At 41.8% G+C, this 25,015-nt stretch overlaps 8 protein-coding genes across 8 annotated transcripts; 7 read left to right on the top strand and 1 right to left on the bottom strand.

Moving 5' to 3' along the window:
• The first annotated feature begins 4,305 nt into the window (after nucleotides 1-4,305).
• Nucleotides 4,306-6,122, top strand: BCIN_08g01260 (hypothetical protein). Its single transcript, XM_001548684.2, has 3 exons — nucleotides 4,306-4,654; nucleotides 4,720-5,735; nucleotides 5,819-6,122. The coding sequence occupies exons 1-3, from the start codon at nucleotides 4,338-4,340 to the stop codon at nucleotides 6,037-6,039; spliced, it is 1,554 nt and encodes a 517-aa protein (XP_001548734.1). The 5' UTR covers nucleotides 4,306-4,337; the 3' UTR covers nucleotides 6,040-6,122.
• A 414-nt stretch (nucleotides 6,123-6,536) lies between these two features.
• BCIN_08g01250 (hypothetical protein) lies at nucleotides 6,537-8,042 on the bottom strand. Its single transcript, XM_024694378.1, has 2 exons — nucleotides 7,753-8,042; nucleotides 6,537-7,702 (listed from the first exon to the last, which is right to left on the bottom strand). The coding sequence occupies exons 1-2, from the start codon at nucleotides 7,972-7,974 to the stop codon at nucleotides 6,953-6,955; spliced, it is 972 nt and encodes a 323-aa protein (XP_024550167.1). The 5' UTR covers nucleotides 7,975-8,042; the 3' UTR covers nucleotides 6,537-6,952.
• An 888-nt stretch (nucleotides 8,043-8,930) lies between these two features.
• On the top strand, nucleotides 8,931-10,736 carry BCIN_08g01240 (hypothetical protein). Its single transcript, XM_001548686.2, has one exon. It carries the CDS (start codon nucleotides 9,171-9,173, stop codon nucleotides 10,548-10,550), a length of 1,380 nt encoding a protein of 459 aa, XP_001548736.2. The 5' UTR covers nucleotides 8,931-9,170; the 3' UTR covers nucleotides 10,551-10,736.
• Nucleotides 10,737-12,761: 2,025 nt separating this feature from the next.
• On the top strand, nucleotides 12,762-14,794 carry BCIN_08g01230 (hypothetical protein). Its single transcript, XM_001548687.2, has 3 exons — nucleotides 12,762-13,478; nucleotides 13,537-13,816; nucleotides 13,874-14,794. The coding sequence occupies exons 1-3, from the start codon at nucleotides 12,776-12,778 to the stop codon at nucleotides 14,703-14,705; spliced, it is 1,815 nt and encodes a 604-aa protein (XP_001548737.1). The 5' UTR covers nucleotides 12,762-12,775; the 3' UTR covers nucleotides 14,706-14,794.
• Nucleotides 14,795-15,899: 1,105 nt separating this feature from the next.
• On the top strand, nucleotides 15,900-16,614 carry BCIN_08g01220 (hypothetical protein). Its single transcript, XM_001548688.2, has one exon. It carries the CDS (start codon nucleotides 16,087-16,089, stop codon nucleotides 16,339-16,341), a length of 255 nt encoding a protein of 84 aa, XP_001548738.1. The 5' UTR covers nucleotides 15,900-16,086; the 3' UTR covers nucleotides 16,342-16,614.
• A 520-nt stretch (nucleotides 16,615-17,134) lies between these two features.
• BCIN_08g01210 (hypothetical protein) lies at nucleotides 17,135-18,395 on the top strand. Its single transcript, XM_001548689.2, has 3 exons — nucleotides 17,135-17,438; nucleotides 17,490-17,890; nucleotides 18,044-18,395. Exons 1-3 carry the CDS (start codon nucleotides 17,176-17,178, stop codon nucleotides 18,277-18,279), a joined length of 900 nt encoding a protein of 299 aa, XP_001548739.1. The 5' UTR covers nucleotides 17,135-17,175; the 3' UTR covers nucleotides 18,280-18,395.
• Nucleotides 18,396-18,688: 293 nt separating this feature from the next.
• On the top strand, nucleotides 18,689-20,140 carry BCIN_08g01200 (hypothetical protein). The gene is made up of 3 exons (XM_001548690.2): nucleotides 18,689-18,869; nucleotides 18,916-19,195; nucleotides 19,249-20,140. The coding sequence occupies exons 1-3, from the start codon at nucleotides 18,729-18,731 to the stop codon at nucleotides 20,025-20,027; spliced, it is 1,200 nt and encodes a 399-aa protein (XP_001548740.2). The 5' UTR covers nucleotides 18,689-18,728; the 3' UTR covers nucleotides 20,028-20,140.
• Nucleotides 20,141-20,392: 252 nt separating this feature from the next.
• BCIN_08g01190 (hypothetical protein) lies at nucleotides 20,393-21,748 on the top strand. Its single transcript, XM_001548691.2, has one exon. The coding sequence runs from the start codon at nucleotides 20,430-20,432 to the stop codon at nucleotides 21,549-21,551; it is 1,122 nt and encodes a 373-aa protein (XP_001548741.1). The 5' UTR covers nucleotides 20,393-20,429; the 3' UTR covers nucleotides 21,552-21,748.
• The last annotated feature ends 3,267 nt before the right edge of the window (nucleotides 21,749-25,015 follow it).

The raw sequence follows: 25,015 nt of genomic DNA, 5'->3' as shown, positions 1-25,015 counted from the left end.
GTAGCTTATCCAAGATTGAAGACATCGTCAATGGCTTTTCCGCAATCCTACTCTCCCAAATTTTACGTAGGGCACTTGAGAGATTTCCGATACTGAATCCTAGACACTCGCTTGAGGGGGAAGCTGATCCGAATGTAACATTCAGGCTTTACGGAAGAACTTACGAGAGCCCTTGATGCATGCCTCATTATCTTACCCGCTTCATCTGAATCAAGATACCAATCTTCACCTCTCATCAGCGCACCAATGAATTGGCACCGTCTTGGGATTGGGACTCCACCGTTTCCCTATCTACGGCGATAATCAAATCTACTTACAGAGCAACAAACGGGGCTCAATATTGAGTGCTCCCTGAATTTCCACCCCCACACACACATGCCCACATGCAACAGTTCTAGACCTATCTTTTTACGATACATTTTGTCTGCAACAGCTCCCTACGGAGTCACAAGGCGGCAGTTACGCTTGATTCGGTAAACAAGTTATTCATTAATCTAATTCCAATGCTTCATGCATCAGGAAGTCCACACGGGACGCTATCAAAAAAAAAAAAAAACACGATACAGCACGAGGAAATAAATTGTTGCCATTCTGGTGATAGTTTCCACGACCATTTCAAAGATACATTGCCTTTGAATGAGGGAAAAAAGGAAAAACACTGCCACGTCGAGAGTTGCTCCGAGACATCCGGGTAACCGATCCTACTGGCTCAGACTGGATGGAAAACTCAAAAAGCAGCAATGTAAACTCACATGATCTGACACTCCCATACGGCAACGGCCAACTTCCGCGCACCAATGAAGCACAAGCACAGCCTTATATGTCGTTCTTGATATACCCTCCACGACGAGCAAGTCCCGATCTCAGCACGCCTGCGATGAAACGACTTGGACGAATGAGCATCTTCTGGTACCATATCTGCTGAAAAACAGGCGGTGCCGATATACACGTATTACGATATCAATGTGATCAAAGGTAACACCATCTTGGCTGCAGCTTATCGCGTTTCTGTACAGGACAGGACAGTCACTGGTACTCGACATGAATAGCATGCCACCACACTATGTATCGCCGAATCGCCACACCCTCGTTGCCGTATCGCACTCCCCAATCTTGCAGTGACCCAAGCCTAAAAGGATTGCGCCACGTGCTGTGCCTCTCCTCCGCATGCGATATTTTCTCCTTCTCTTCTCAGCTTTGGCGGTCCCCGGACATTTGGGATTAGCACCTGGGCAAATAATGAGGATAGTGCGCAGCGTAATGAAATCCTACTCTGCCTTCCCTTTCTCCTGCAGCATGCATGTGCTGACACGGAAGGATTCGTGACCCGCAGGACCGAGCAAGCCACAATATAAGATTTGATAGAAACATTACTCACTCTGGAAAACAAGCCATCCATTCAGAAAATTGGAAATATTATCCCTTTCCGAAAGGACGGAGGGTAGGTGTTTGTAGCAGAAGTACTACTGGCTGGGGATAAGATACCGGTAACTAGCTTGACAGGAAAAGCAATTCCACCAGAAACAAACTCAAACAGCAAAAAGTCGTTCCGTTGACCGTGTTTGGAAGCTGCTAGCTAATGCAACGCGTTTTGACTGCAGTGTTCCTCTTCCTGCATCCAATCTCTCCAAGTCTTCCGAATTGTTGGTAATCATCATCAAACGAGGAGAAAGCTATTTACAAATCACAATCTTGACTTCGTATCGCATCTCCCTTTCGCATCCTTCACCGCTTTGGGTGTGAGGATGTAGAGTGTCTTCCTCGTAAACAGTGCCAATAGTTATCTTTCGATCCATCAAACAATCAATCACACAATGATTCCCATACAGAATGAGGCAGATAGATAGAATGAAAAACAATAATCAGTGAAACATGCATTCACACTGCACACTAACGAAAGAAGAATACAAAATATGCAATAGCGATGTTGTGTGAGCTACTCTTATTAGCATGTCGAATGCAAGCATGAGATAATCAGGAAATCTCTAAAAATAAGACCTTGGAATTCTTTTCTTGGAACCGCGTTACATGTCTGCACTGTCGTTATTTGGGAAAGTTGGGATATGGATATATGTATGTATGTATGTAGTATGTATGTAGTAGGTATATTGGAAAGCTAAGAAGATCAGATGGAGACAGTTACGCACACGGATCACGGATCACAGATCCAGAAACGAAATGCACTCGAAATGCAAAATGCAATAGAAATGTCGTGAACATGTAGTGGAATACAGTAGTTGAGTAGTGTAATCGGTGACCCAAATTCTGGTACAGTAGCACTCCAGATGTTGTGAAGTTACAGCACATGTTATGTATCGAGACGGGATGCAGGAAGCCGTTTGGTGGGATGGGTGAATCGGCGACTGGGCTGCTGGGCTGCTGGGCTGGGTGTTTGCAATTGGGAGTGCCGACTCTGTTTGCTTGTGTCGCTTTCCATGGGGACCTGGAAATGAAAACGCGTTTCTGGGGGGTTCTTTTGTTCTGGGGGGTACGGTGACATTGACGAAGATTCTTGTTCTTCTGTAGTGTTTGAGGTCGTCGTCTGTTTGAAGATTTTGAGTCGTGAAATCATTTTCATATCGCGGGTTCTGTCGTGAATCTATCTAGGCTTAGATATTGGACCAAACATCACTCTCCTCGCTACACTACGTATTCATCAACCCATTCATTCAATAGAATAACCAACCAACATGGTTAATAATGCTTATGTTGTTGAGCGTCGTCAATATGAAGAGATAGATCAATTTGACGATGAATCATGTATCAAGATATTTGTACGAGGTTTTGGAGTTCGTTTCGAAGGGCAATACCTACCAGGGAATCTCGAAGCCTCACCCTATCAGTTAGCACGACACGAGACGTCGCTGAGAATCTTGGCACTTGGAGATATGGGATATAGTAATTGGGATGCTATGGATGCAATGCAATAGAGGAAGCAAATAAACTCAAAGAACCATTCCGAGCTCTGATGGACTCTCTGTTGATGAACCAAGCAATACCAGTACCATCGAATTCCACTGCTCGTGATTGCCTACAGGCGATACAATATGTTCTTGAAGCCAAACGTAATGCAGATGCCCTTTTGCCAACTTTTAAGGGACAATTACCCCGACAAATAGTTCCTCTTCCAGGACCAATTTTCAAACCCATGGATCATTGGCTACTGGATGCTTTTCATCACTTTACCACCCGTGCTTCAAAGGCCCATCTGTAGTCTGTACAGATACAGATGCAAATACAAAATTCTACTACAAAGTTTACTTTCGCATGTACTACCAGGCGAGGATTAGATATACAAACTAGTGATGGATGCTTTCCACACAGGTAAACTTCCTACGACAATACCAATTTGTCGTATACAGAGGGCATAGTCGTGGTTGACATGGAAGAGCTTCTGGAGAACTACAAGCCAATATATATCAGAAAACGAATTGAATGAAAAATGAGGATATACTAAAGACGATTGCACTATTATCCGAAGTCCAAATGCAGAGTGTATGCCAGGTTATGTCCTCTCTTATATTGAATATAAGGAAACACTTCACGATATAGCACCATGGACTGATTGCTCAAACGATTTACGAATTCGCTGGGCAAATGAGTTGGAGGGTCTTGTGAGTCAACTACATACAGCGGATTTGATATGGGGGTGATGCGAAACCGCACAACATATTGATTGATATGGAGGACCGCCTATGGCTCATCGATTTTGACGGGGACTATACACCAAGTTGGGTGGAAAAGGAAAATAGGGAGGCACAAATGGGAGATTTGCAAGGGGTTCAGAGAATCAAGGAGTGGTTGTTGCCATGTGGGAAGAGTCCTGCTACACGTTATGTCCATGTTCCCCCAGCTCTTTGATGATTTCATTTGTATCAAACTCTTCATACATCATTGTTTCCATCGCGCGCGTGGGTTTACACAGGTCCCTATAATGTTTTCCAATCGCGCAAACGAACTAATTATCACGTCATCTGCCAGAATAGGAAATTTCCGCGTCACACCATCTTCTCTGTCCAAAGATAAACCGTGAAGACCTCTAATACGCATCAATCGATGTGGTATTCGGTCTCCCTGCTTCCTTTTGAATGATGAAATTTTGGATTTGGTGATGTGTGGTTGGTTCCCTATCTCAAGTGAGGGGAAACCGGGTATTTGGCTGCGAAATGCGGTGGATATAGAGTACGAAAATTTGGTATTTGGAGGTGGATCTTATCAGCAATAGCTTTCTGTTGAATTTTTCCATTGCAAGGTCTCTTTAATGGTTGTTCTTAAAAGTCTTGAAATCCAGGAGAATGATTAGCTGGAGTTTGTATTTGCAATAACTCAATATCAAAATGGCAACTTCGATTGATGATGAGAAGCATGTGACATCTTCTCCTGCAGTATCAAAAAGTGAAGCCGTGAACAACTCATCGCCAGCTGCTTCAGCTCATCTGGATGATAACTATGCTCTGTTTCAAGATGCTAGGGATGTCGAGGTCGATCCTCAAGAAGCAAAGAGAGTGCTTCGAAAAATTGACATGCGGCTCATGCCCATCCTTTTCATCACATATATGTTGCAATATCTAGACAAGAATTCTATTAACTTCTCAAGTGTGTATGGGTTGCAAAAGGGTACCCATCTGGAAGGACAACAGTATTCCTGGCTGAGGTGAGAACACAGATATGCATTGTTCCTGTATCATACTTTGCGGACCATACTAATAATGTATACAGCTCGATCTTTTATTTTGGCTATCTATTCTTCCAATTTCCATCAGGCTACTTGCTCCAGCGCCTTCCTATTGGGAAATTTCTCTCCCTAACCACTATCGCATGGGGAGTAATCCTCATCACAACTCCAGCATGCGTCTCTTTTGGCGGCATAGCAACCAATCGATTCCTCCTCGGCGCCGTCGAAGCAACCATAAACCCTGGATTTGTCCTCCTGATGTCCATGTGGTACACCTCCGCTGAGCAACCCCTTCGCCTTGAAACCTACTACTGTACTAACGGCATCGCAACCATGTTTGGCGGTCTCATCGGCTACGCTGTCGGACACATCACCACCGGTCTCCCAAAATGGATGTACGTCTTCCTGATCTTCGGAGCCATCTCCATCTTCTGGGGCATAATCTCCTTTATTTTTCTCCCGGATCTTCCTTCCACAGCCAAATTCCTCACGCCTCCCGAACGTATCATCGCCATTTCCCGCGTAGCATCTAACCGCCAAGGAGTCAAAAATCACCATTTCCAAACCTATCAAGCATGGCAAACGGTCAAAGATCCAAAAACGTGGATCCTCTTCGTCATGGCTGTCGGCGCACAAGTTCCCAACTCTGCTCTGACATCTTTCACATCGCTCATCGTCAAAAGCTTCGGTTTCGATACCCTCGGTACCCAATATCTACAGATTCCCGGTGGAGCAGTGCAGTTCCTCGCGCTGATAGCGGGTGGATTCATATGCACGAAATTCCCTCGGAATTCAAGATGCATTACTATGATAGTCGCTAACACGATATGTATTCTGGGTTCGGGGTTATTAGTTGGTCTTCCAAGTAGTAATAAATGGGGACGATTAGTGGCGCTTTGGTTATGCTATTTCCAAGGATTGGGTTTCAGTATGAGTCTCACGATGGTGAGTAGTAATATTGCGGGATATACGAAGAAACAATTGACAGGAGCGGTCTTGTTCACGGGATATTGCGTGGGGAATATCATTGGACCGCAGACTTTTATTGATAGCGAAGCTCGTGAGTGTGCCTTTTCTTTTCTTCGTGCCCAGATCTCGTTCTCCGTTCTTGTCTCATAACTTGATGGGCTAACATACATAAAGCCGGATATCACTCAGCGTACATAGCAATGCTAGTAGGCTATTCGGTCAAATTAGCAATGGTTGTTGTGTTGTACATTTATATGTATTCAAGCAATAAGAAAAGAGATGCAGAGCAGGCGGCAAGAGGAGAAGTAAGTGAAGAAGAAGAAAGAGAGGCTGTGGAGAAGGGGATGATGGATATGACGGAGATTGATAATAGAGGGTTTAGATATATTTTGTAGATACAAATATTTTTGGGAGAGAATAAATAGACACAACCTCTTCGTGTGTCGGTTTGGAATTGTGTGTGAACTTCCTAGTGACATCTAGTAGCTACTTCCAATATTATTTGAAAACATATCGAATCGGTGTAAATGCATTTTGGTAATATTCGTTGACGGAGTTTACAAACTTATCGGAAACCGAACTAAAATGCCTGCTCTTCAAGTTGACGCACCATCTTACAGCTAATGAGGATGATTTAACCATGGGCAAGAATCATAGCTGGCCTGTCGAATCTTGAAATTGACGACATGTTTGCTGTTTGCTCGATCTCTCCTTTCAATCTTTTCTTTGCCTTTGATACTGCAAGTCAGTCTTCACAATTCAAGCTCTCCCTTTGCCATAATTAGTTTAGTTTTGTATTTTAGTTACGATTGTTTGTTTGAAGAAACGGTAACCTTTTATCGCTTGACTTTCGATTTCAGAGAGGGGCGCTATACACAGAGTATTATCTTTATGAATGGTATGCCATGGCAGATTGAAGAATCTGCAGCTTGTTTGCTGAAACAAGGACTAAAGGACATTTAGACATTCAATTTGAACATCAATCAAATGATTGTTGTATGAGTGAGGGCAATCCACTTATCCGGTCGATTATGCTTGTAGTTTTAGCAATTTGTCTCTAGATTTTGAGTCGAACTTCTGAGTAATATCATGAAGTGAGGTACTTTAAGATGCTGGTGTATACCTTGAGAAACTTGTCTGTTTAACCACACGCCTAGGCGTGAGATCAGCTCTTTTCATTATCACACAGCATATTTTTTCTGGTCATTTTGATTATCCACCTTTCTAAAGTCAATTTAACTTCAGCATCATTCTTATTCCAAGTGAGTTTTCACGCAATCCTCTTATCCTAATTTTCACCAATAACTTTCAGACGTTGTTCATCCCCTCCATCTCATTCTGCACGACAGTGGAAGTGTTGTCGATTTCTGTGCTAGAAATCGGCTTCAGAATCCCATCCTGAAAGCCCCAATGACGGTCAACATTCCATCGAGACAACACATCAGCGTGACTAGATAAGTATCTGTTCACATACCCGTCGATGACTTCGGATTCCGAACGCTTATCACTGCCATGGAACCACCCCAAAACCACATACATACCGCCAGAAAAATATAGCCCAATAAAGTACAATATGAAGACATTTCTCGAATCGGCAGCTGGTTCCGTAGGATCTAGCTCACGAATCCAGAATTTACCCAGATATATTCCCAGACCGATAAGAAGCAGAGAAAGAGAACCGGACAGCAACATCTGAGGAGCTGAAAGGGTGATGACGGATAGAGGGCTCGGGAGGAAACATTGTCTTTCAAAATCCCTCTTGAAATCACGAATATTCAAGTCCTCTGGTGAGTAATCGTCGGGTTCGCAAGGATCAAGCTTGAAACTGACTTCCATCGAAAATATCCGGTTGACTGCCTGTTTCCTCCCCCGTATCCAATGACGAACGTCTTTTGCTTTGATCAATCGACCGAGAATTCTTTGCTGAGTAACGGAATAGTATACCGATACCAAAGCAAAGGTTAGACTCATCACAAAACAAGATTTTGTTGTCCAGTGAGTCTTGTTTAAAGAATCCAACGATAATCCTGTAATAGCAATCTGGGCAACAATTGCAGCCTTTTTTTTTTCATCAGTACTCGGAAGACTTGGAGTCGGGCTCGGCTCACAGCTACAGCGATCATGGTACACTCATCGTATGCCATCTTCTTGAATGATATTGCGTCTTCATCTTGTAATTCGCCAATGATTTGTGCTTGCAGAAGCCACACCGTATGACTCCCATACAATTTGAGAGATATGGCAGCAATACCATACCATCTCCATTGCTGAGCGGTTGGGAAAAGCTTGTTAATCGTGTCAAAGGAAAACATCGGATATATTGAGAACATCAAAGTGGAAATATTGATTGTAATGTGAGTTCTGATTCTCAGGTATATAGATGTGGAAGTGGGCTGTCTAAGTGCTTGGTTTGTGTAAAATAGGGAAATTATCAATGTCGTGGCCATGTATATATATTATGTGGGGTTGAAGATCCCGTGTAATGTTACACAGCTCGAATATAGTGGCTGTGTACATATTCTTAGCACATAGGGACATCTGACTGCAGATATTAGCCTCAAGCGATCTAAGGCTTACATACGCAGAATTAATGATGATCATGACATAAACCTTCAACACAGGAAAACTCTCACTGGAAGCTCAATATATACTACTTACCATGAACTCTCCTTCCACTTAAATAATAACTCAAATCTATGACATACTAATCTCATGAATCTTCCATCCCAGGTGTATTGTTGAAACTCAGAGCATCATGTGGTGATCTTCCTCCTAGCCCCTTACTTTATGTCTCGCTTCGCTCATAGCTTTTAACCTAACAAAACCAGTCATTAATCTCGACTAACTCGAGCAGAGGCGATAATCTGAGAGTGTTTACATCAAGAACTTCTATGCATATTTTGCTGCAATTGTGCTATCGAAAAAAAGTGAAGCTTTGAATCGGCGGGCTGTCGCGCATCACGGTTAGTCATGCAATACTGTTGAGATACAGTTTCAACAGGGAAACTAAGAGTTTGGTAAGGTTGTATCGGTAGACGATGACCATCTCAAACTCAAAAGTACGGCTTCCACAGATTGGTTTTGCGACCACTGTACTGCCGTGTGCGCGACCTGATGACAAATTGAAAAACACTAGTCTTTGCCGATATTGTCGCTTAATTGCAACGCTGCCATTTCCACGATTTTACTGTCAAAATCAAGAATCACATACTCATCTGAGCTTATGAATTGGGAGCCGTATACACGAGCGCGAAATCAAGAACATGGATTAGTCTCTGCTAAGCTTGGTAATGGTAAATGATACAGCCATGAACAACGGTAGCGACAACGCCGTACGTACTTCCATCCCTACTCATTCTAAGTTTTCCCATGCTCTCTCCCTCTCTCTTTCTTTTTTTCTTCCAGTAGACCACTTCTTCTACAAACAAATCGCAAGATCAATTGTCAATAAAGACCACTTGGCATCCTTGTCTCAATTCTCAAAACAATCAAATACCACTCAACTACCAATCAATCACACGCAACCATGAGCTATTCGAATAATTTTGGTTCTTCGAACAATTCAATCGACTCATCCACCATGATTAACACGAGTATTGGTTTCAGATCCGATTCACCATCTCTCCGGGCTCCGGGATTGTCATTCAGCTTGGCAATCCGATTAAAGAACCCAGAAGCCCTCGATGATCCATACAAGCCACTTCAATATCCGCTGGCACCTCCAGATTACTATTCTCGTTTATCTGAATCTGAGAATGACGCCGACATGGATTGTGAAACTGGAAGTCGTTATCTTGACAGTATGGAAGAAGACGAGAGTGAAAGCCATGGCATACTTGGAGACTACGAGCCAGTTATGATGAGACCTGGGCGCGAAGAGACTCGAGGAAGCAATTTCATCAATTGCCGACAGTGCGAAATCCCTTTTGATTACTCGCGAGCATCTTTGTGGGTACCTGGCTATAAGCGCGCCGCACCAAAGTCTCTTCAAATCCCAAATGAGAACACACATCCTCAGATCGTCCGATGCCCGGAGTGTGCCACAGAGAATTGCATGGGCTGCGAGAATTCTCCTCATGGAAATCACTGCTCATACGCACAATATCGCGTTGTCTGGCATGCTCTGTGCACAGTTGACGATGCCATCGTTCAACATCGTGTGGGGTCTTCCTATCCAAGAACCAACAATCCTCTTGAAATGGCAGTTGTAAAAGCGTTGAATACTCTGATTGAGTATATTCCGCAAAATTCTGCCACATCATTCGGATATTGCGAACTTATCCGAAAGAGCATGTTGCTAGATCAGGTAGCGGTTACGATTCACAACATGAGCCAGGAAAATCGGTTCGACGCCGTCTGCTTACAGTCTTGGGCATTTATCCACATGCTCTCCCAGCGTCAAGATCTGTACGGCTTGTTATTCGAAGAGCGATTGCAGTTATTGAGAGACCTTTCTCCTGGCGTCAGGGTTTTGGGATTCCCAGTCGCATTTTTCACGGTCGAGCAGGTTTTTGATGCCGATCGATATGCGCCGTTGACCTATCGTATCTGGCCCCTGATACAACAAGGCTATCAGTCTGCCCACGACTATTTGTCTTTAGATGCTCAAATAAACGATACATGGCCAGCTGTAATGTTGGCCCGACATATCGTTCAGCTTCACGATGACTTAAAAGCTAAGTCGTCCCCACCACCTGAGCTCATCAGATTCGTCCAGGGCCAGAATTTGCAATCTTTTGCAGCACGTCTTGAAGAGATGCATCGAGTTGAGGGGACGCAGTATGGAGCCGTCCACACAAATACCAGGACAGTACCATCATCTTGGGTTGAGAAGAAGCGTGGCCAAGAGTATCAGGAATCTATCGAGGAAGAACAGGGAGGAAAGCGAAGAAAGGCTACTACTTAGGTAGTGGGATACGATTTTGGGAGGAAATGGCGGTCTGGCAAGTCATCAGAAGAGCGATTAAAGAATTACGGGAGACTACTCATTGGGAGGAATAGATAGAGGATCTACGTTGAAAGTTTGAATTAAAGAGAACTTTCAGGTACAATTTTGAGATGGTGGAGAGAATTTTAGAGATGACAGGAGGCAACTGGAGTAAGGAATGTTTTGAAATGGATTTTATAAGATTGAGATCTGGGATTGTCTCTATGGAAATTCCACAATTGGGTGATAGAACTTGTTGTTTAGTTACTTTCTTTAACTGTGAAAGAGCTATATGACTCCAATTAATCTTATACACAAAGTCTCTCACTAGTGATCACTCATCTCAAGATTCAGCATATGCAAAACAAATGTGACAAGTATTCTAAAGATTGTCGTAATGCATTATCACTAACAGTAATATTTTAGCTTTCTATTGTTGATAACTTGTCAGAATTAACATATAGTGTTTTCTCCTGATATCTCATGTTTGCTTTTTTTACTGGTATCTGGAATTGTAAAACTACTTGAAATTCGGATGAGTGCCAACGGCATTTTCTTTCTGCTTGATCACTTTTCACAATATTCGCACACTGTGAAGCATTTTTATGGTAGAATTCATGTATTTTGAGAGTAGGAAAACTCGACGCCGACGAGAATTTTAACCGATCAAAATACTTAAGACTGTTGTTCATTGGGTTGTCATGATTCCATGACTGGCAGAGTAACAAATTCTTCAAAGCAGAATAATTGATCTCCATCTTTCAAAGTTTTTGTTCTTCTGCTTGTCTAATTATTCCCTTTGTAATTTTCTGCAAACAATTTTTTTCTGCAAGTGACTGTTCTGCAACCAACGCAATCAATGCAATGATTTTTTAGTTTTGCTTGTTGACAACTGAGGTTTATGTTGCTACAAGATTGTTGCTTGATGCTCAATCATGAGTTCTCAGCTTTCTCGAACCACATTTGTTTCCTCAACAACAGTTGGAATCCTACTCTACATGTCTAAATTAACTTCCATTATCAAACTAGTCTTGGGTTTGCTTTGAACCTTTGAAGTCATGGACATGACTACATTTACATATATGTTATCACATCTACAAGTTGTTTAGCTAAAACTGAAAAAGCATATTCACCTAGATTTTGCATTGAAATTCAATGCGAAAATTTCACAGAAGCGTCAAATGGCATCTTTGCTTTAACTCAATTCAATCTACCTAGTGAATAACTTCTAATTTTGGGATTACTTATCTTGGCCGAAGATAACTCGGGTAATCTCTGGAGCTCAAATTTCTTTACCTCGTACCAAAAAAATATATACTCTAGATTGACTGCCTAATCTTCAGAATTCGAGTAATGAGACGTTGATTGGAAGCTTTGAGACTGCAGCAGGAGCATTCAATTTTTCTTTTTACCTCCCAAGTGTTCCAAGATCAAAGATCCAGAAAAATCCCAGGAACCTCCTCAGGAGTGATTCAAAAAAATCATGTTGGCACAGTGATTTGGATTTCAAATCAATAAAACAAAATCCTGCAATAGAATACACTTTAAAACCTGGTTACTTTTTCCTCCTACAGTAGAATTCTTTTTCTTGAGATAGGCTGTGTAGACCCTTGATCTATCCACTCTTATTATCAATAGGAGCATCATCTCGGCGGGATAGTGATGAAGAGAATAAGGGTCCTGTACAATAATTATGTACTTATATTCTGTTCATGGTTATTTTACACCAAAAACCAATTATTTCAACAACATTTAACGTTCTTAAACATGATTGAAACTTTACACAATTTTTTGTAAATTTGATGATAAATAATCTTTAATAACCAATTTTCATATTCTCGAATTGAATTCATTATAGAAAATGTAAATCTTTTTGGAAGTGAAGTAATAGAATTCTAGCGAAAAAAAGACTCGAGACTAAATAGAAGTGGAGTACTGGAGTCAGTTGCCTAGCTAGTATTATGAAATCGTTTCCCATAATTTAAACCTGTATATATACTTGAACAATTTGCCTTCAAACCTTCTGATCAATCCATCATATAATCTACATCTTATTTCGGCTCTTTTTACATTGAACCTATTCTCTCCCATTCGAGATTTAGCCTCCAACTGCATCAGGAATCTCGCAGAGATCCTGCGATTGAGTCAGGCTTTTCCCACACCTTCAACAACAGAATCAAGCCATTCCCGAGGAACAATTAAACATGTCCTCCAGCTCCTCGCAACCCAAAGCAAGCCCATGCTTCAATTATCAATCACCAATACAAAATAACACAGGAAAAAAGGATGGATATTTGATCTTACCAAACTTTAGCACAGAGACTGGCCCAATCAATCAAAAGCTGGCCATCATAAAGAACTCAGAATGTCCAGAGCTACTCAAAGTAGCAGGCCATACAAGCAAAGAGGAAGATCAGGCGGCCCATTGCCATGAGATGTTTTTCAATCAGCCATACTATATTGCATCAGGACCCAAAGACGATGATCCTGTCTTTACAGCGCAGTTTTTCGGAGAGAAAGATATCAAGAACATCCCACTCGCGTACAAAGCCATGAGGGAGGCTCGCGAGATAACTCACCGAAAGAGCACAGATCGAAATTCCCAAAACGATGTATCGGAGTTCGAGCAGCGAATGATTGGTGGTTCTAAAAAGAAGGTTCTTGATAGAAGGGCATATGTCCAAGGCTTCACTATTACACAGCAGCAGGATGCGATTTGTGCCGCTCAGTTAAACGCAGCCATAATTGCAAATTCTGAGTCGATTGGGAGGCTAAACCAGCTTGTCGCAATAGCTGCTGGCCATTTGCTAGCAAATTGCGCGCCAAAAGAAGTTTTGGACCATCTTGCCAAGCAGGCAGAATCTGCTGTCCCTGTCACATTTGGACACGAAGATAACAAATTCTTCTGTGAGTACCGCGCATGTATTGTCTATAGAACTTTATGAACATAACTGACTGTTATTAGCAACTGTTCAATACAATTATTCGGGTGTAGAAATAGAGTCTTTAGAAGTGAGCCTTGGTAATTTTGGCGCCCTACATATCGATGGACATGACGACCCAACACTATGGACTGTGCTATTAGTATTATCAAATATACCGGAGAGCTACTGGCCTGGCCGGACTTTCGTATCTTCGCTTCGAATATATGCGACAATGGGGCCAATGACTGCATTGGTATTTAAGGCGGTTCATCCCCATATTAGTTTGGGTCCAATCCCCATGGGCAAATCTGAGCGTCCGCGGTATGTATACCTGCCAGAAAACACATATATGGATCCAGTACTCTATAATCAAAGTAGATTAGTGGCTGTGTGCTACCCCAAGGAAAAAGTCATGCGCGAAACTCCCACTCTAATCCGTCGCTCAACACCATTAATCCTTCAAACAATCAAAGGGCTTCGCAGCAGTCTACCAGAAGCACATCCAATAGCAATTGCGGCTTTTGGAACTCGCAGGAATCAGATGGAATTTTTGGCAAGGTTAGAAGCTCACGATAAGACTAAGATACATCGCATTAATCCATCTTTGAAGATGCCCACGGCAGACTTGTTTGTGCAGCTGTGGAGCTGGGAGGAGAATGGCGTCACCATGACACCAAGAGTTTCTCGCATCCAGGCTGTTTTAGATGGTGACGGGGAGACGAGAAAGTGGTATATGGATTACTCGAAGAAGTGCGTGTCTATTTTGTCAATGAGGTGGTTTGATGGCAAGAAAAAAACAGAAACTAATTGGGTATCTATCGAAAATATCGGGTCGACATTTGCTCATTTAGATATCCTCACCTCATCCACTGCTACGCCTCTTGAAGAGTTCAACAAGTGGTCCAAGAAGACCAATAGCCTTCCAGTAATCAAGCGAAACTATGGCAAGCTGCCCTACCTATGTCCCTGCTGCGAATTGAGGTTTGCTACCAAACAAAGGCTTCAGAATCATCACAATCTTGCACACAAGTCCACACTTGAGTGGCAAATGCCCCAGCCATCAGTTGATCCAGCCTACCAAAAGGGTAACGGCGAGTTTGATGAAGAAGGGGAGAAAGTAGGAGAAGAACAACTTGCGGAAGAGACTAGTTCAAATGACGAGAAATCTTCGGAGGAAGAGGAACCTGGTGTTAAAAAGAGAAAGAGATGAAGCTTTGAGGAAAGATAAAGTTTTCGGCCTTAAACGACGGCGGATTGACAGTAGGAGTGGCATTCTGGTTTTGAATCAAACGAGAAACAGAACTTATGTTTGGTATAATTTATGATGTAAGATTCTAAAATAACAAAGTGCATCCTGAAATTATCGGGCATGTGGTATGGTATTAGAAAATGGATTTATATTTTTGCGATATCTTTAACCCTCTAAGTTTCATCGAACAACTTGCTTTGTATCAATCTCATAAGACCTAGGTTTTGGTGTGCTATAAACCAGTCTTAGGGGGCCCGAAGCTCATTATGGTCTTTCGTATGTTTGCACTTCTATTTTATAGCCTACACTAACATCCCATCAGTCTTCGGCGAAATATAATATTTTCTGATTACACGCATGATAAGATAATTAACTCCGCTACTATGTTTTTTACCTTGTGATCGCTGTAACACACTGATAAAACTACCGTATGTATTCTCAACGGATATAGTATGGATAGTATACACGAATTTCAAATGGAATCGACCTGGAAAATGAGCAAATTTTACTGCAAGGGCCTGCTTGTAGCTTATATCCAAGTGGAATACGCAAACAGATTACTTTCATCGTAAGATATCGCACTCGCGTCATTTTATACATGACTTTCATTCTAGTATCATCTTGATATGATTATCACCATGGCACAAAATATAAGAAATCCGATTATAAGGGGCAAGCATCGGAAGTTCTGAATTGAACGAAATTGAGAAGTACCTCTAGAATGGTGATATACATTGCGGGGCTCAGTTGCTTTAGAGTACATTTTGTACCAAGGCTTAGTCGAGATCAAAGCGTGATCATTGAGAAGACCATTGGAAATACCTCAATAGTATTAGGACTTGTATGAAGAGAAAGGGAAGGTTTCGGTAGAAAGGACCGCGTGCAATAACCTTCGTACCATAATTGACAATCATTCATAGTCACTTCACTGAAAGTGCACATTCACAACAATGAAATCCAGTCACACACCGTAAAGCTGTGTGTACGGCTTTTTGAATCACCCCCTATACGGCAATGTTACCAATACGTGCTCTACAGCCAAGTTACAAAACAGCATGTGCATCGTATGAACTAGATTTGATTCACACATACTCATATAAAGCTTCATGATCTTCTCAAATAGAAGAAAAAATTATAAAATCATCCACCACAACAGATAACTTCACAAGATACTAAACAGAGAAACGACAAACGTAAAATTACAACATCAGTTCAATACCAAATCAACTCACATCAAACGAGAACGACTTCCGCAAATCAAAGTTAACGAATTATATTCAACCGAGTAAAGCTGATTCAACTCCAACCCAATCAATCAGACCAACACATCAAACAGCCCAAAATGCCTGCAGATTGGCGAACTGATAAATCTGGAAATGTAAAGGGTTTCATTAGGAGAAAAGGCGACCCCAACCCACTGAACTGGGGGTATAAAGTCGATGACAAAGTTTTGAGTCATCCAAAAGCTGCTATGATCAAAACTGATGTGTCTAAACCCAAGAAAGATGATAAGTGCAAGAGCTGTGAGAAGAAAAAGAAGAAGGAGGAAAAGAAGAAAGAGAAGAAGAAAAGTGCCGGCGGTTGTATAGTATCTTAGGGGATCGTGCAGAGAAAGGGAGGCTGTGGATCATAATGATATTGTTTGTTGGGATAAGAGACTTGAGTGGGGATTTTTGGGGGAATGCAAAGGAATAGAGGAATGGGACAAGTTCGTCCTGCCTGTGTACTATGTATAGCAAAGGGATAGGGTAATGAGACTAGATCGTTGAGTTTTTGACCGGTATGTCCGAATTGTATGCACTGTTAAGCTATTTGAGCCCCTGTCTTGTGGCGAGATTTATCCTAGCATCAATAAACACGCATAATAACAAAAACATACTTTGCATTCACACCAGTCGCATATGTAACGATTTTTGGTCTCATTTATGATGCTGATCATGATCTTAAACCAATTATCACATATCTCAAGTTGTGGGGAAGGATAATTTGTCGCTGATGGGTACGATGGTGCATCGCTAATCTAATCGATCGTAAGGGCCCTGCTGCCCATGTCGCTCGTAAGGACCCTGTCGTCTGTCAGAATCCATTTATTTGGAATGCAGTGAAACAATAACTCTAACCGAAAGTGGAATCAGAGTGTTTAATTCGTGAGAAGTCTTCGAACCATCCAAATAACCAATAATGTGGCACTTTGTCACATACCACATTCCGTCTATTCAATGTGAACTCGGGAATAAAAGATTCACAAAACAGCTCTATTAGATACTTTCGAATCTTGGTGAATCATATACAAAGGAATTCTTACTTAGGTACTGCAATCAAGGAATTATACAGACAATCTTTGCGTTTACATCTTCAACTTCATTATTAAAAATTGAAACATACTTGCCGGTCAAAAGGTCTTGCCACAAGACCACAGAATCAACTCAAAATGCCTGTTGCAAATGTCTGTAGGCTCGGAACTTGTCCACTCGAATATGGAATGGTACATTACCAACCTACCCTGTTTGGAAATGTATTTTACCTCAGCATATTTGCTGCTCTTCTCATCATGCACATCATCCGGCTATGGCGTTGGAGTGCGTGGAGTTTTTCGTGCTGTATGCTTACTGGACTTATTATCCTCGAAATAACTGGCTATCTTGGTAGAATTCAAATGCATTATGATCCTTTTGCTTCAAATCCATTCTTGATGTGCGTCTTCCAGTTATAACCACATGGTACATATTGCTGACTATCAAGTAGCTACCTGATATGCGTAACAATCGCGCCCGTCTTCTTTACAGCATCAATATATATGACCTATTCTCGCATAATTCTCCACTATGCGCCACATTTATCGAGCTTTACCCCCAAGGCTATCTCTATCACTTTCATGGCTGCTGACTGGATCGCACTTATTCTCCAAGCAGCTGGCGGAGCGATTGCAGATACCGCTGCGACAGAAGCCGGGATGAAAAGTGGGACAGATATCTTGGTCGCAGGGCTGAGCTTTCAAGTGCTTGGCTTGATCGTGTTCATGATAGTAGTTGTAGATTATACCTTAAAAGTAAGCGGGGAAAGAACTCGAAGACAAGCAGCAAACTGGGCGACAGGTGAAGATAAAATAGGGACAAGCGAAAGGAAAATGAGGTATCTCTGCTGCAGTATGTTAAATTTCAATTTCTGTTTCTTAATCGCTTTGGTGTATCATCATCTCCACCTTCTCGAACTTCCGACCTACAATCCCCTCATAAATCCACTTCAAATCTTTACCTTGTATTGGATACTAATAACCTTACGGCCTAATGTGCTTGCAGGCCTTACTGTGGCAACTGTCCTCATCCTCATCCGTTCAATATTCCGTGTCGTAGAACTTGCTAAAGGATTTCAGTCGAAGCTTGCCAATGAAGAGGTCCCTTTCATGATACTTGAGGGAGCAGTTATGATATTGGCTACCACAATTATGACGATATTTCACCCCGGGTTAATTATCAAGGGGAAATGGAAAGAATCCGGCTGGGAATTAAAGGGATGGAAGAATGAGCGTAATTGACCAGGTGCGGGGGTAAAGGGGAATATGGTGTGGTGTCGGTTGGACGGGGTATCAAATTAGCATACTAGATATATATGTAGAATACTTCAGGTAACCATATTGCTAATAACGCCTCAATGGGTATGCCATTGACTTCGCTGAGAAAGGTGATATATTCTGATAGAAGTAAAATAATTGTTGCTGTCACACTCAATACAACATAGTTATTTGCAGGGCTTAGAAAAACACAACACTCGTAGGGAAAATCCAGATCAAAACCGCAACTACGAGGTATTGACGTGCTTGATGGCGACAACGAGGAGGAGAGTGAGAGACCGAAGTGAAAAAGCGCTTACTTGAAATGGTCTAGCTTTGGGCTAGCGGCCGCAATATTTGACACGGGAATATCAAAGATTTTTTCCCCTATCATGATGTAGAGAGAAGCACCATATCAAAACAGCACACGGCCCATGAATATTTGCCGAAGAGTTGCTCCAGCAAGAAACGCCTTGAAAATAGGCAATTTAAGAAAGAGCAAAACCTGTAGTGGCCAGCTGTACCGATCTAGAGAAAGGACCACCCCGCACGTGACTATGGATGGTCCAAGTCATGTAGGTCTGGCCTGAAATTTGTTTGATGGCTCTAACACTCTAGTAGGGTCATCATGGTCATGATACACATGCTATGCCCCCACAGGCAATTTGTGATGCTTATAAAAAGTATCAGAGGATGAGTGATGCGGCAGTGACCGATGATCTCGAGATCGTGGATTTCACTCGTGGCTTGACTCCTGAGCAGCAGGAGAAGTTGACTCCGGTGGGTATAGTTCCCTCGGAATTAATTGCTAAAGCTCAGAAGGATTTCATGAATACTGGGGCTGAATACAATTCTGGTCATCCTGCAGCATGCACTATTTATGAACACAGCGGATTCCCAGGTATGCTTGACTCAAATACTGTGGAGAGAAAAAGTAGCTAACTATTTATGAAGGATTGAGATTATTTCCTGCACTTCTTCCACCGGAGACTCAGTCTATATTTGTATCCCGACTCCTTCACCGTGAGCTGTCGAACCCTCTACACAAGACGAACTTTCACGATGATTATGATATACCCTACCCTCCACTTGACTCTTCTTTCTTCACTTATCCTCACCAAGCCAAGAACCAAGTCTTTGCTCCTAAAGATCCAAACTCAAAACACAAACCACTCAATGCTGCACAAGCTCTCCAAAAAAAGTTCAGGTGGCTAACACTGGGCTCTCAATATGATTGGAACACCCGAGCTTACCCATCTTCTTCTCCAACTCCATTCCCATCTGATGTTTCTCGTCTTGTTACCACATTATTTCAAAATGCCTTTACTCCAGAATCAGGAGTTGTCCTAATGTACTCGACTAAAGATTTCATGCCGGTGCATAGAGATGTTTCCGAGGAATGTGAGAGAGGGCTAGCGAGCTTCACGCTCGGATGCGATGGGCTGTTTGTTATCAGTAGAGACGTGAGAAAAGGAGAGGAACACATCGATAACAGGGAACAGGATTTGGTTTGCATACGGGTCAGGAGTGGTGATGTGATACAAATGGGTGGAGAGACGAGATGGGCTTGGCATGCTATGCCCAAGATTATGGCAGGTACTTGTCCACCTTGTTTGGAAACATGGCCTGTGGGATCTACGGAAAAAGGGAAAGAACCAAAAGAGTATGAACGATGGAGGGGTTACATGAAGGGTAAGAGGCTAAACATTAGCTGTAGGCAAGTCTGGAATTAATTTTACAAATCTGCTTTGATTACGATAAGTGTTGTATCATCTGTATCATGACCATGTTCTTTCTTGGTTGATTTTTTGCTGAGCTGTGGGTGATACAATACAGACCAACATCAATTTTCTGAAGCTAGTGTGACCCGTACGGTTCATACGGTCCATACGGCTTACATGTTCATGTTTGCTATTTTGATACTTCAGCCTACGGCTAATGGATCTTCAGAAGTTATACGGCATATAGTGACGTAATATGCAGTTCTGTCGTACACTTCATTTCTCTTTTTACATAAAAGGGTCTCTCCTTTCCTATAACCCTCTGTTTCTTCTAAATCTGATCTTGATATCTCATCATCAAATATATTGACTTCATTGATAAATCAATCAACTTAACTTCCAGCAATTCTTACGATGTCTACCAAAATTGGCAAGACATTCACATCCTTTCGAAAACTCCCACTAGAGCTCCGCCTTATGATCTGGGAGTTGGCAAAGCCAGCTGGTCGAATCATCAAACTCGATTTAGTTGAAAGATCTGCTATCAAAGAAGAATGGAATTTGAATCGATTTCCCCCATATTCTGATCAATATGGCCACGCAGAGAACTCTGACGAAAACCCGTTCAAATACAACAAACTATGGGGTTTTAAATCAAAGACTACGATCCCAGCACTCCTACTCGCGTGCCATGAGTCTCATGCAGTCGCATCAAAGTGGTATCCACGAGTATTCCAATGCTTTTCTGACAACCCGCAAGTACTTAAATTCCCACCCCCTCTCCCAGGGCCAGGTTCAGTCTCACTACCACAGACGTACTTTAATTTTAAGGAAGATACACTCTTTATCACGCCCAAGACTTTTCAATCCAGATATAAATCTGAAAATAGCGAAGTATCTGTACGCTTCGATAATCAATGGCGAATTCCGGAAGCAATTATATCAGGGGTTTCCCGGCTGGCATATGATCCAGATTTCTCCAGAATTGAGAACCTTGCGATTCAGATAAATTCAGATGAATTAAATCTGTCCTGGGATAGTCATGCGGAGTGGCTGGCCAGATTTCTGGAGCGTGGATTCCGCGACCTTAAGACACTTACCGTTGTAATCGATTATCATGTTCCATCCCCTCGTTGGAGAAAAACACAGGGCGTGAAGATTTCCAAAAAAGATAGAGCAGATCTTGTCTATATGGATGAATTGATCGACGTCCAGGATGCTTGTTGTTTCTACCACCCCGATCGCCCTATTCTTGAGCATGAGAAGACAAAGTGGGTAGGACCAAAAGCCAATGCCTCTTATTTCACAGAGAGCCATATCAGAAAGGTGACCCAACACATGATGGGAGTTCTCAAAGAAGAGCATCATAAAGCTGGTAAATTGATGTGGAATCTGCCAGAGATACAATTCAAGATTGTCCTTCCCGCGAAAATCAAAGCAAATTTACACCGGAACGTGCAGCGATACAAAAAGAAGTTTGATGGTTGGCAAAGAGAAGCTGCTTCGAAGTCGAGAAAACAGGAAGATATCTCTTAAATTAAAAATACTCGCCAATGATTACCACAAGTCAGGATGACGCTAGATATGCGGTGCTTTATGCGGATAGATTAGTGTGTTTTTCAAGTGGGCAGATCGTCACAGGGTTTTATATGGTAGATGGGTTCATGAGTGTTCGGCCTTGAGATAGTGACCTTTAAACTATCAGAATTTCAATAATATGCATAATATTCTCAAAGTTTCATAGATTTGGAGTTCAAATGTATCAAATGTGAAAATTACAATGTGAAATGATGGGATACGTTTGAACCTTTCTTTAAGGTTGGTTATTAACATTTGAATAGATCTTTTCGAGCCTGACGACTCATGGAAGAGCAGAGTCTACAGAAACGCTATATTATAACAAAAAAGTATTAGACCGGGCCATGTAGTTGCGACTGCGGTACCTACCTATCACATGCTTATACCAAATTTACCTCTCTCAGACTTGCTTCTAGCGATAAAGTATGAACCGCACCGAAAAATTATGAATGATCCATTCTGAAAGGGACAAAATCTAAATTATAGTTGGATAAGAAGGCGCGTGCATCGTTCTGTTCCAGTGACAGAAGGATCTTGATAGAATTGCGTAATTCAAATTATATTCAGTTCATCAAATTACCAGAGTGTATGATCAGCTTGCTTGGGCTTGCCACACTTCATTTGATTTCTATCTCAGTGAAACTAAGCCTTGTAGGCTGTATCCTGAGGCCTTTTTGTTGCTATATATAGTACTGAGGTACAAAGTACCAATACAGTTTTTCAGGTATGTGGCGTTCCTCTGTGGCATCTTTTGTCACTTGCATGATATCCTTCATTCGCAAAGCTTGAATTAAAAGTCTTCATATCAATTGTCGTGGGTGAAGATTCTCGGATATCATCAGAGCTTCCAGCTAGGGTTCATTATCTCTTACTGTCTTATTTTTCTTTCACCTCCAAACTTTCTACAATTATCTCCATGAGAACCAATATTTCCAATTCAATAACAGCAAGCTCATGATCTCAGCATCTGCTTTCGAATCACTAAATGACAATGTTTACGTACAGTAGAGCCAAGTGCTTTATTGGTATCTCGATACTCTGGCTGGGACTGGAAGGGCATCGTCGACTAATTTCTAAATCTTGGATACTTGAATCAAACATAGATACTCATAATTGATAATTATATCGAGTCGCAAAGAAGGTGCGGCTACCTGACCACAACCAATGCTAGTTCCACTTAGTTGATGTCGGAACTATACAAGTATTGCTTTTCTTCTTGTGTGCGCTAATGGAGTTGTACTTTATATTATTGCAGGGCGTATTTGTCATTTTTCCTGACTAAATAGACGCCTAGCCTTCATTCAAAGTTTTTGAATAGAAAAACTTCATGTTTGGTTGATTTATCGCGGTATTTGGTTGCTGCTTTGTTATGCTTAATAAATTCCGCTTGTTTTTCTGTTTATGTAAACGCGGGCTTTACGATAAGGCTTAGCGAGATGCCCCCTGTTGAAGCTTTTCGGGACCGAGCAGAACTTCAGAATTGAATAATCACTCGAGGCAGGAGAATCAGGCCATCTATTAAGTGGACCACTACAAGTACCTTCGTAAAAATACCAATGGGAATCAATTAATTGAATGTCAAGCTTTCAAGCAAAGTTTTGGTTCCTAAACATGAATGAGCATGAATTTGAAGGAGAGGCTTGAAACTAATGACGACTTTTGGTGCTTTTCTACTTTCTTTCGTTGTTGTGTCTGAAGAAATCAATGTCAAATTATTCTAGGAAATGGATTAGAACTTCTAATAGCTAGGATAGCTATGTTTCAAGACAGTGAAATCCTTCTGTATGATATCTTCATGATACTGTGCGGTGGACCCCTAGCCGTGGCTTAGATGTTTCTCCACGGAGGACAGTTGTAAGGAATTTAAAGATTGCTTGATTTCTACCTACATGTGTGGTATCCAATTGCAGTGGGGAATATACTTGGTGCCTAGAATTTGAACTGATCTGACGTGGAAACCACGTTATCTGTAGTTCTGGCCGTTGCCAACAACACATATTGGGATGTAACCATTTTCTCACGCAACAGGGCAAAGTGCCAGGATAAACCCCTTGGTGGCTTCTGTACGAAATCTTGCCACATGTCTGTTGTTGCTTTCGCTCAGCTTTACCTAATAAACTACACGAAATTGTGTTCAATGAGTAACTTTAGACGGAATTCGAAAAGTGGCTCATGTTATTTTAAAGATATAAATCTATATATAGTTATATATACATAAGATTACGACCGGAACTTATCGGCATCTGGTAGATAAGTGGATCTGTGGATCGCACCAACCGATTTAAGCCCCGATTCTCCACTCGAGATGAAAACATCTTTGTGATTTTTAGATGTCCACAACATTCCTTCATATGCAAAGATCTTGATGACGTGAGCGAACCTTGCTTGTTCCAAGGCAACTGTTACCAGACTTTCAATAATAGACCAAAGTCTCCAGTAATCCTGAAAGTCCAAGCATCAGAGGAACAATAGCGTGATTCTTTCTGGAAATAAAACTCGGTTGCCTTAATACCCGAATCATCTCCCCTTTGAAATTACCGGACTGTCTGCCGAATTTCGAGCTAAAATTGGCATGTGGAAACGTGGTATGGAGATTTTGATTTCAATCCTTGATTTCCACGTGAAACTTCTGTCTAGTACTCTTGACCTAAGAATTTTGATTAATGCGGCTGACCGACTCCAAATGGTAAAGTTATATCCCGTAAGGTACACAGTACTCTACAGTCATGATTGCGGGTCAATGCAACAAAATGAAGTAAATGTTGATCGGGCTCGATCGTTCTAACGGTTCCTGTATTTGCGAAGCAGACATCTAAATCTTATGTCAATCAACCCAATTCGCTCTCCGCTTCCTTTTGCGGTTAGTATTATACGGGATGCCCTTCATGAGCACTTGGTGGCTCGAGCGAAGGAGTAGATATCCACACGTTGTCTCCGCAATCTTGAGTTCTATTTCGATGGAGCTAAATGTAAGATCTCGAAATGTTCTCTGCGGACTTTACAAGCGATATCAAGGCTCCGGCTCAGATAATTAATAGTGACCACCAACTGCTATTAATTCGTCATGTTAGCATGGTTGAGATATGTATGTAGCAAGTGTGCTCGTACCGAGCTGGAGTTTTAACATCCAGTATTTTGGAAATCTTCTTTTTTAGACCGAGTTCGCTTATGTTTGTTTGTTTCCACCAATCCCTTCGTTGATATTTGAATTAGCAAACCTTAATTTAGAACGCCCTTTCCTACAATGAAACAAAGTACTCCCGAGAAGAAAAATGTCAAAAGTGCTGGATCTCGTTCGCGTAACGGCTGCATAACTTGCAAGTAAGTGAATAATCAAGCGGACACCCATTGTACTAGTTTTTCGCAATTCTACCTTGCTATGGCTTATAATTGGATCGGGTCCGAGGATTAAATGCAGCATC

This window comes from Botrytis cinerea, chromosome 8, assembly GCF_000143535.2.
Source record: "Botrytis cinerea B05.10 chromosome 8, complete sequence".
Taxonomy (NCBI): Eukaryota; Fungi; Ascomycota; class Leotiomycetes; order Helotiales; family Sclerotiniaceae; genus Botrytis; species Botrytis cinerea.
Note: the sequence above shows the minus strand (reverse complement) of the source record. Positions and strands in the feature narration are given on the sequence as shown.

Bases quoted from the DNA above. Each gene is read 5' to 3' on its own strand.
- BCIN_08g01240 (XM_001548686.2), top strand. From the start codon at position 9,171: ATGAGCTATTCGAATAATTTTGGTTCTTCGAACAATTCAATCGACTCA.
- BCIN_08g01220 (XM_001548688.2), top strand. From the start codon at position 16,087: ATGCCTGCAGATTGGCGAACTGATAAATCTGGAAATGTAAAGGGTTTC.
- BCIN_08g01210 (XM_001548689.2), top strand. From the start codon at position 17,176: ATGCCTGTTGCAAATGTCTGTAGGCTCGGAACTTGTCCACTCGAATAT. The intron at 17,439-17,489 runs GTGCGTCTTCCA...ACTATCAAGTAG, and splicing joins GCTTCAAATCCATTCTTGAT to CTACCTGATATGCGTAACAA. The intron at 17,891-18,043 runs GTATGTTAAATT...ATGTGCTTGCAG, and splicing joins AATGAGGTATCTCTGCTGCA to GCCTTACTGTGGCAACTGTC.
- BCIN_08g01230 (XM_001548687.2), top strand. From the start codon at position 12,776: ATGTCCTCCAGCTCCTCGCAACCCAAAGCAAGCCCATGCTTCAATTAT. The intron at 13,479-13,536 runs GTGAGTACCGCG...GACTGTTATTAG, and splicing joins CGAAGATAACAAATTCTTCT to CAACTGTTCAATACAATTAT. The intron at 13,817-13,873 runs GTATGTATACCT...TAATCAAAGTAG, and splicing joins GGCAAATCTGAGCGTCCGCG to ATTAGTGGCTGTGTGCTACC.
- BCIN_08g01250 (XM_024694378.1), bottom strand. From the start codon at position 7,974: ATGTTCTCAATATATCCGATGTTTTCCTTTGACACGATTAACAAGCTT. The intron at 7,703-7,752 runs GTGAGCCGAGCC...GAAAAAAAAAAG, and splicing joins GTACCATGATCGCTGTAGCT to GCTGCAATTGTTGCCCAGAT.
- BCIN_08g01200 (XM_001548690.2), top strand. From the start codon at position 18,729: ATGAATATTTGCCGAAGAGTTGCTCCAGCAAGAAACGCCTTGAAAATA. The intron at 18,870-18,915 runs GTAGGTCTGGCC...ACACTCTAGTAG, and splicing joins CTATGGATGGTCCAAGTCAT to GGTCATCATGGTCATGATAC. The intron at 19,196-19,248 runs GTATGCTTGACT...CTATTTATGAAG, and splicing joins TGAACACAGCGGATTCCCAG to GATTGAGATTATTTCCTGCA.
- BCIN_08g01190 (XM_001548691.2), top strand. From the start codon at position 20,430: ATGTCTACCAAAATTGGCAAGACATTCACATCCTTTCGAAAACTCCCA.
- BCIN_08g01260 (XM_001548684.2), top strand. From the start codon at position 4,338: ATGGCAACTTCGATTGATGATGAGAAGCATGTGACATCTTCTCCTGCA. The intron at 4,655-4,719 runs GTGAGAACACAG...TAATGTATACAG, and splicing joins CAACAGTATTCCTGGCTGAG to CTCGATCTTTTATTTTGGCT. The intron at 5,736-5,818 runs GTGAGTGTGCCT...ACATACATAAAG, and splicing joins TTTTATTGATAGCGAAGCTC to CCGGATATCACTCAGCGTAC.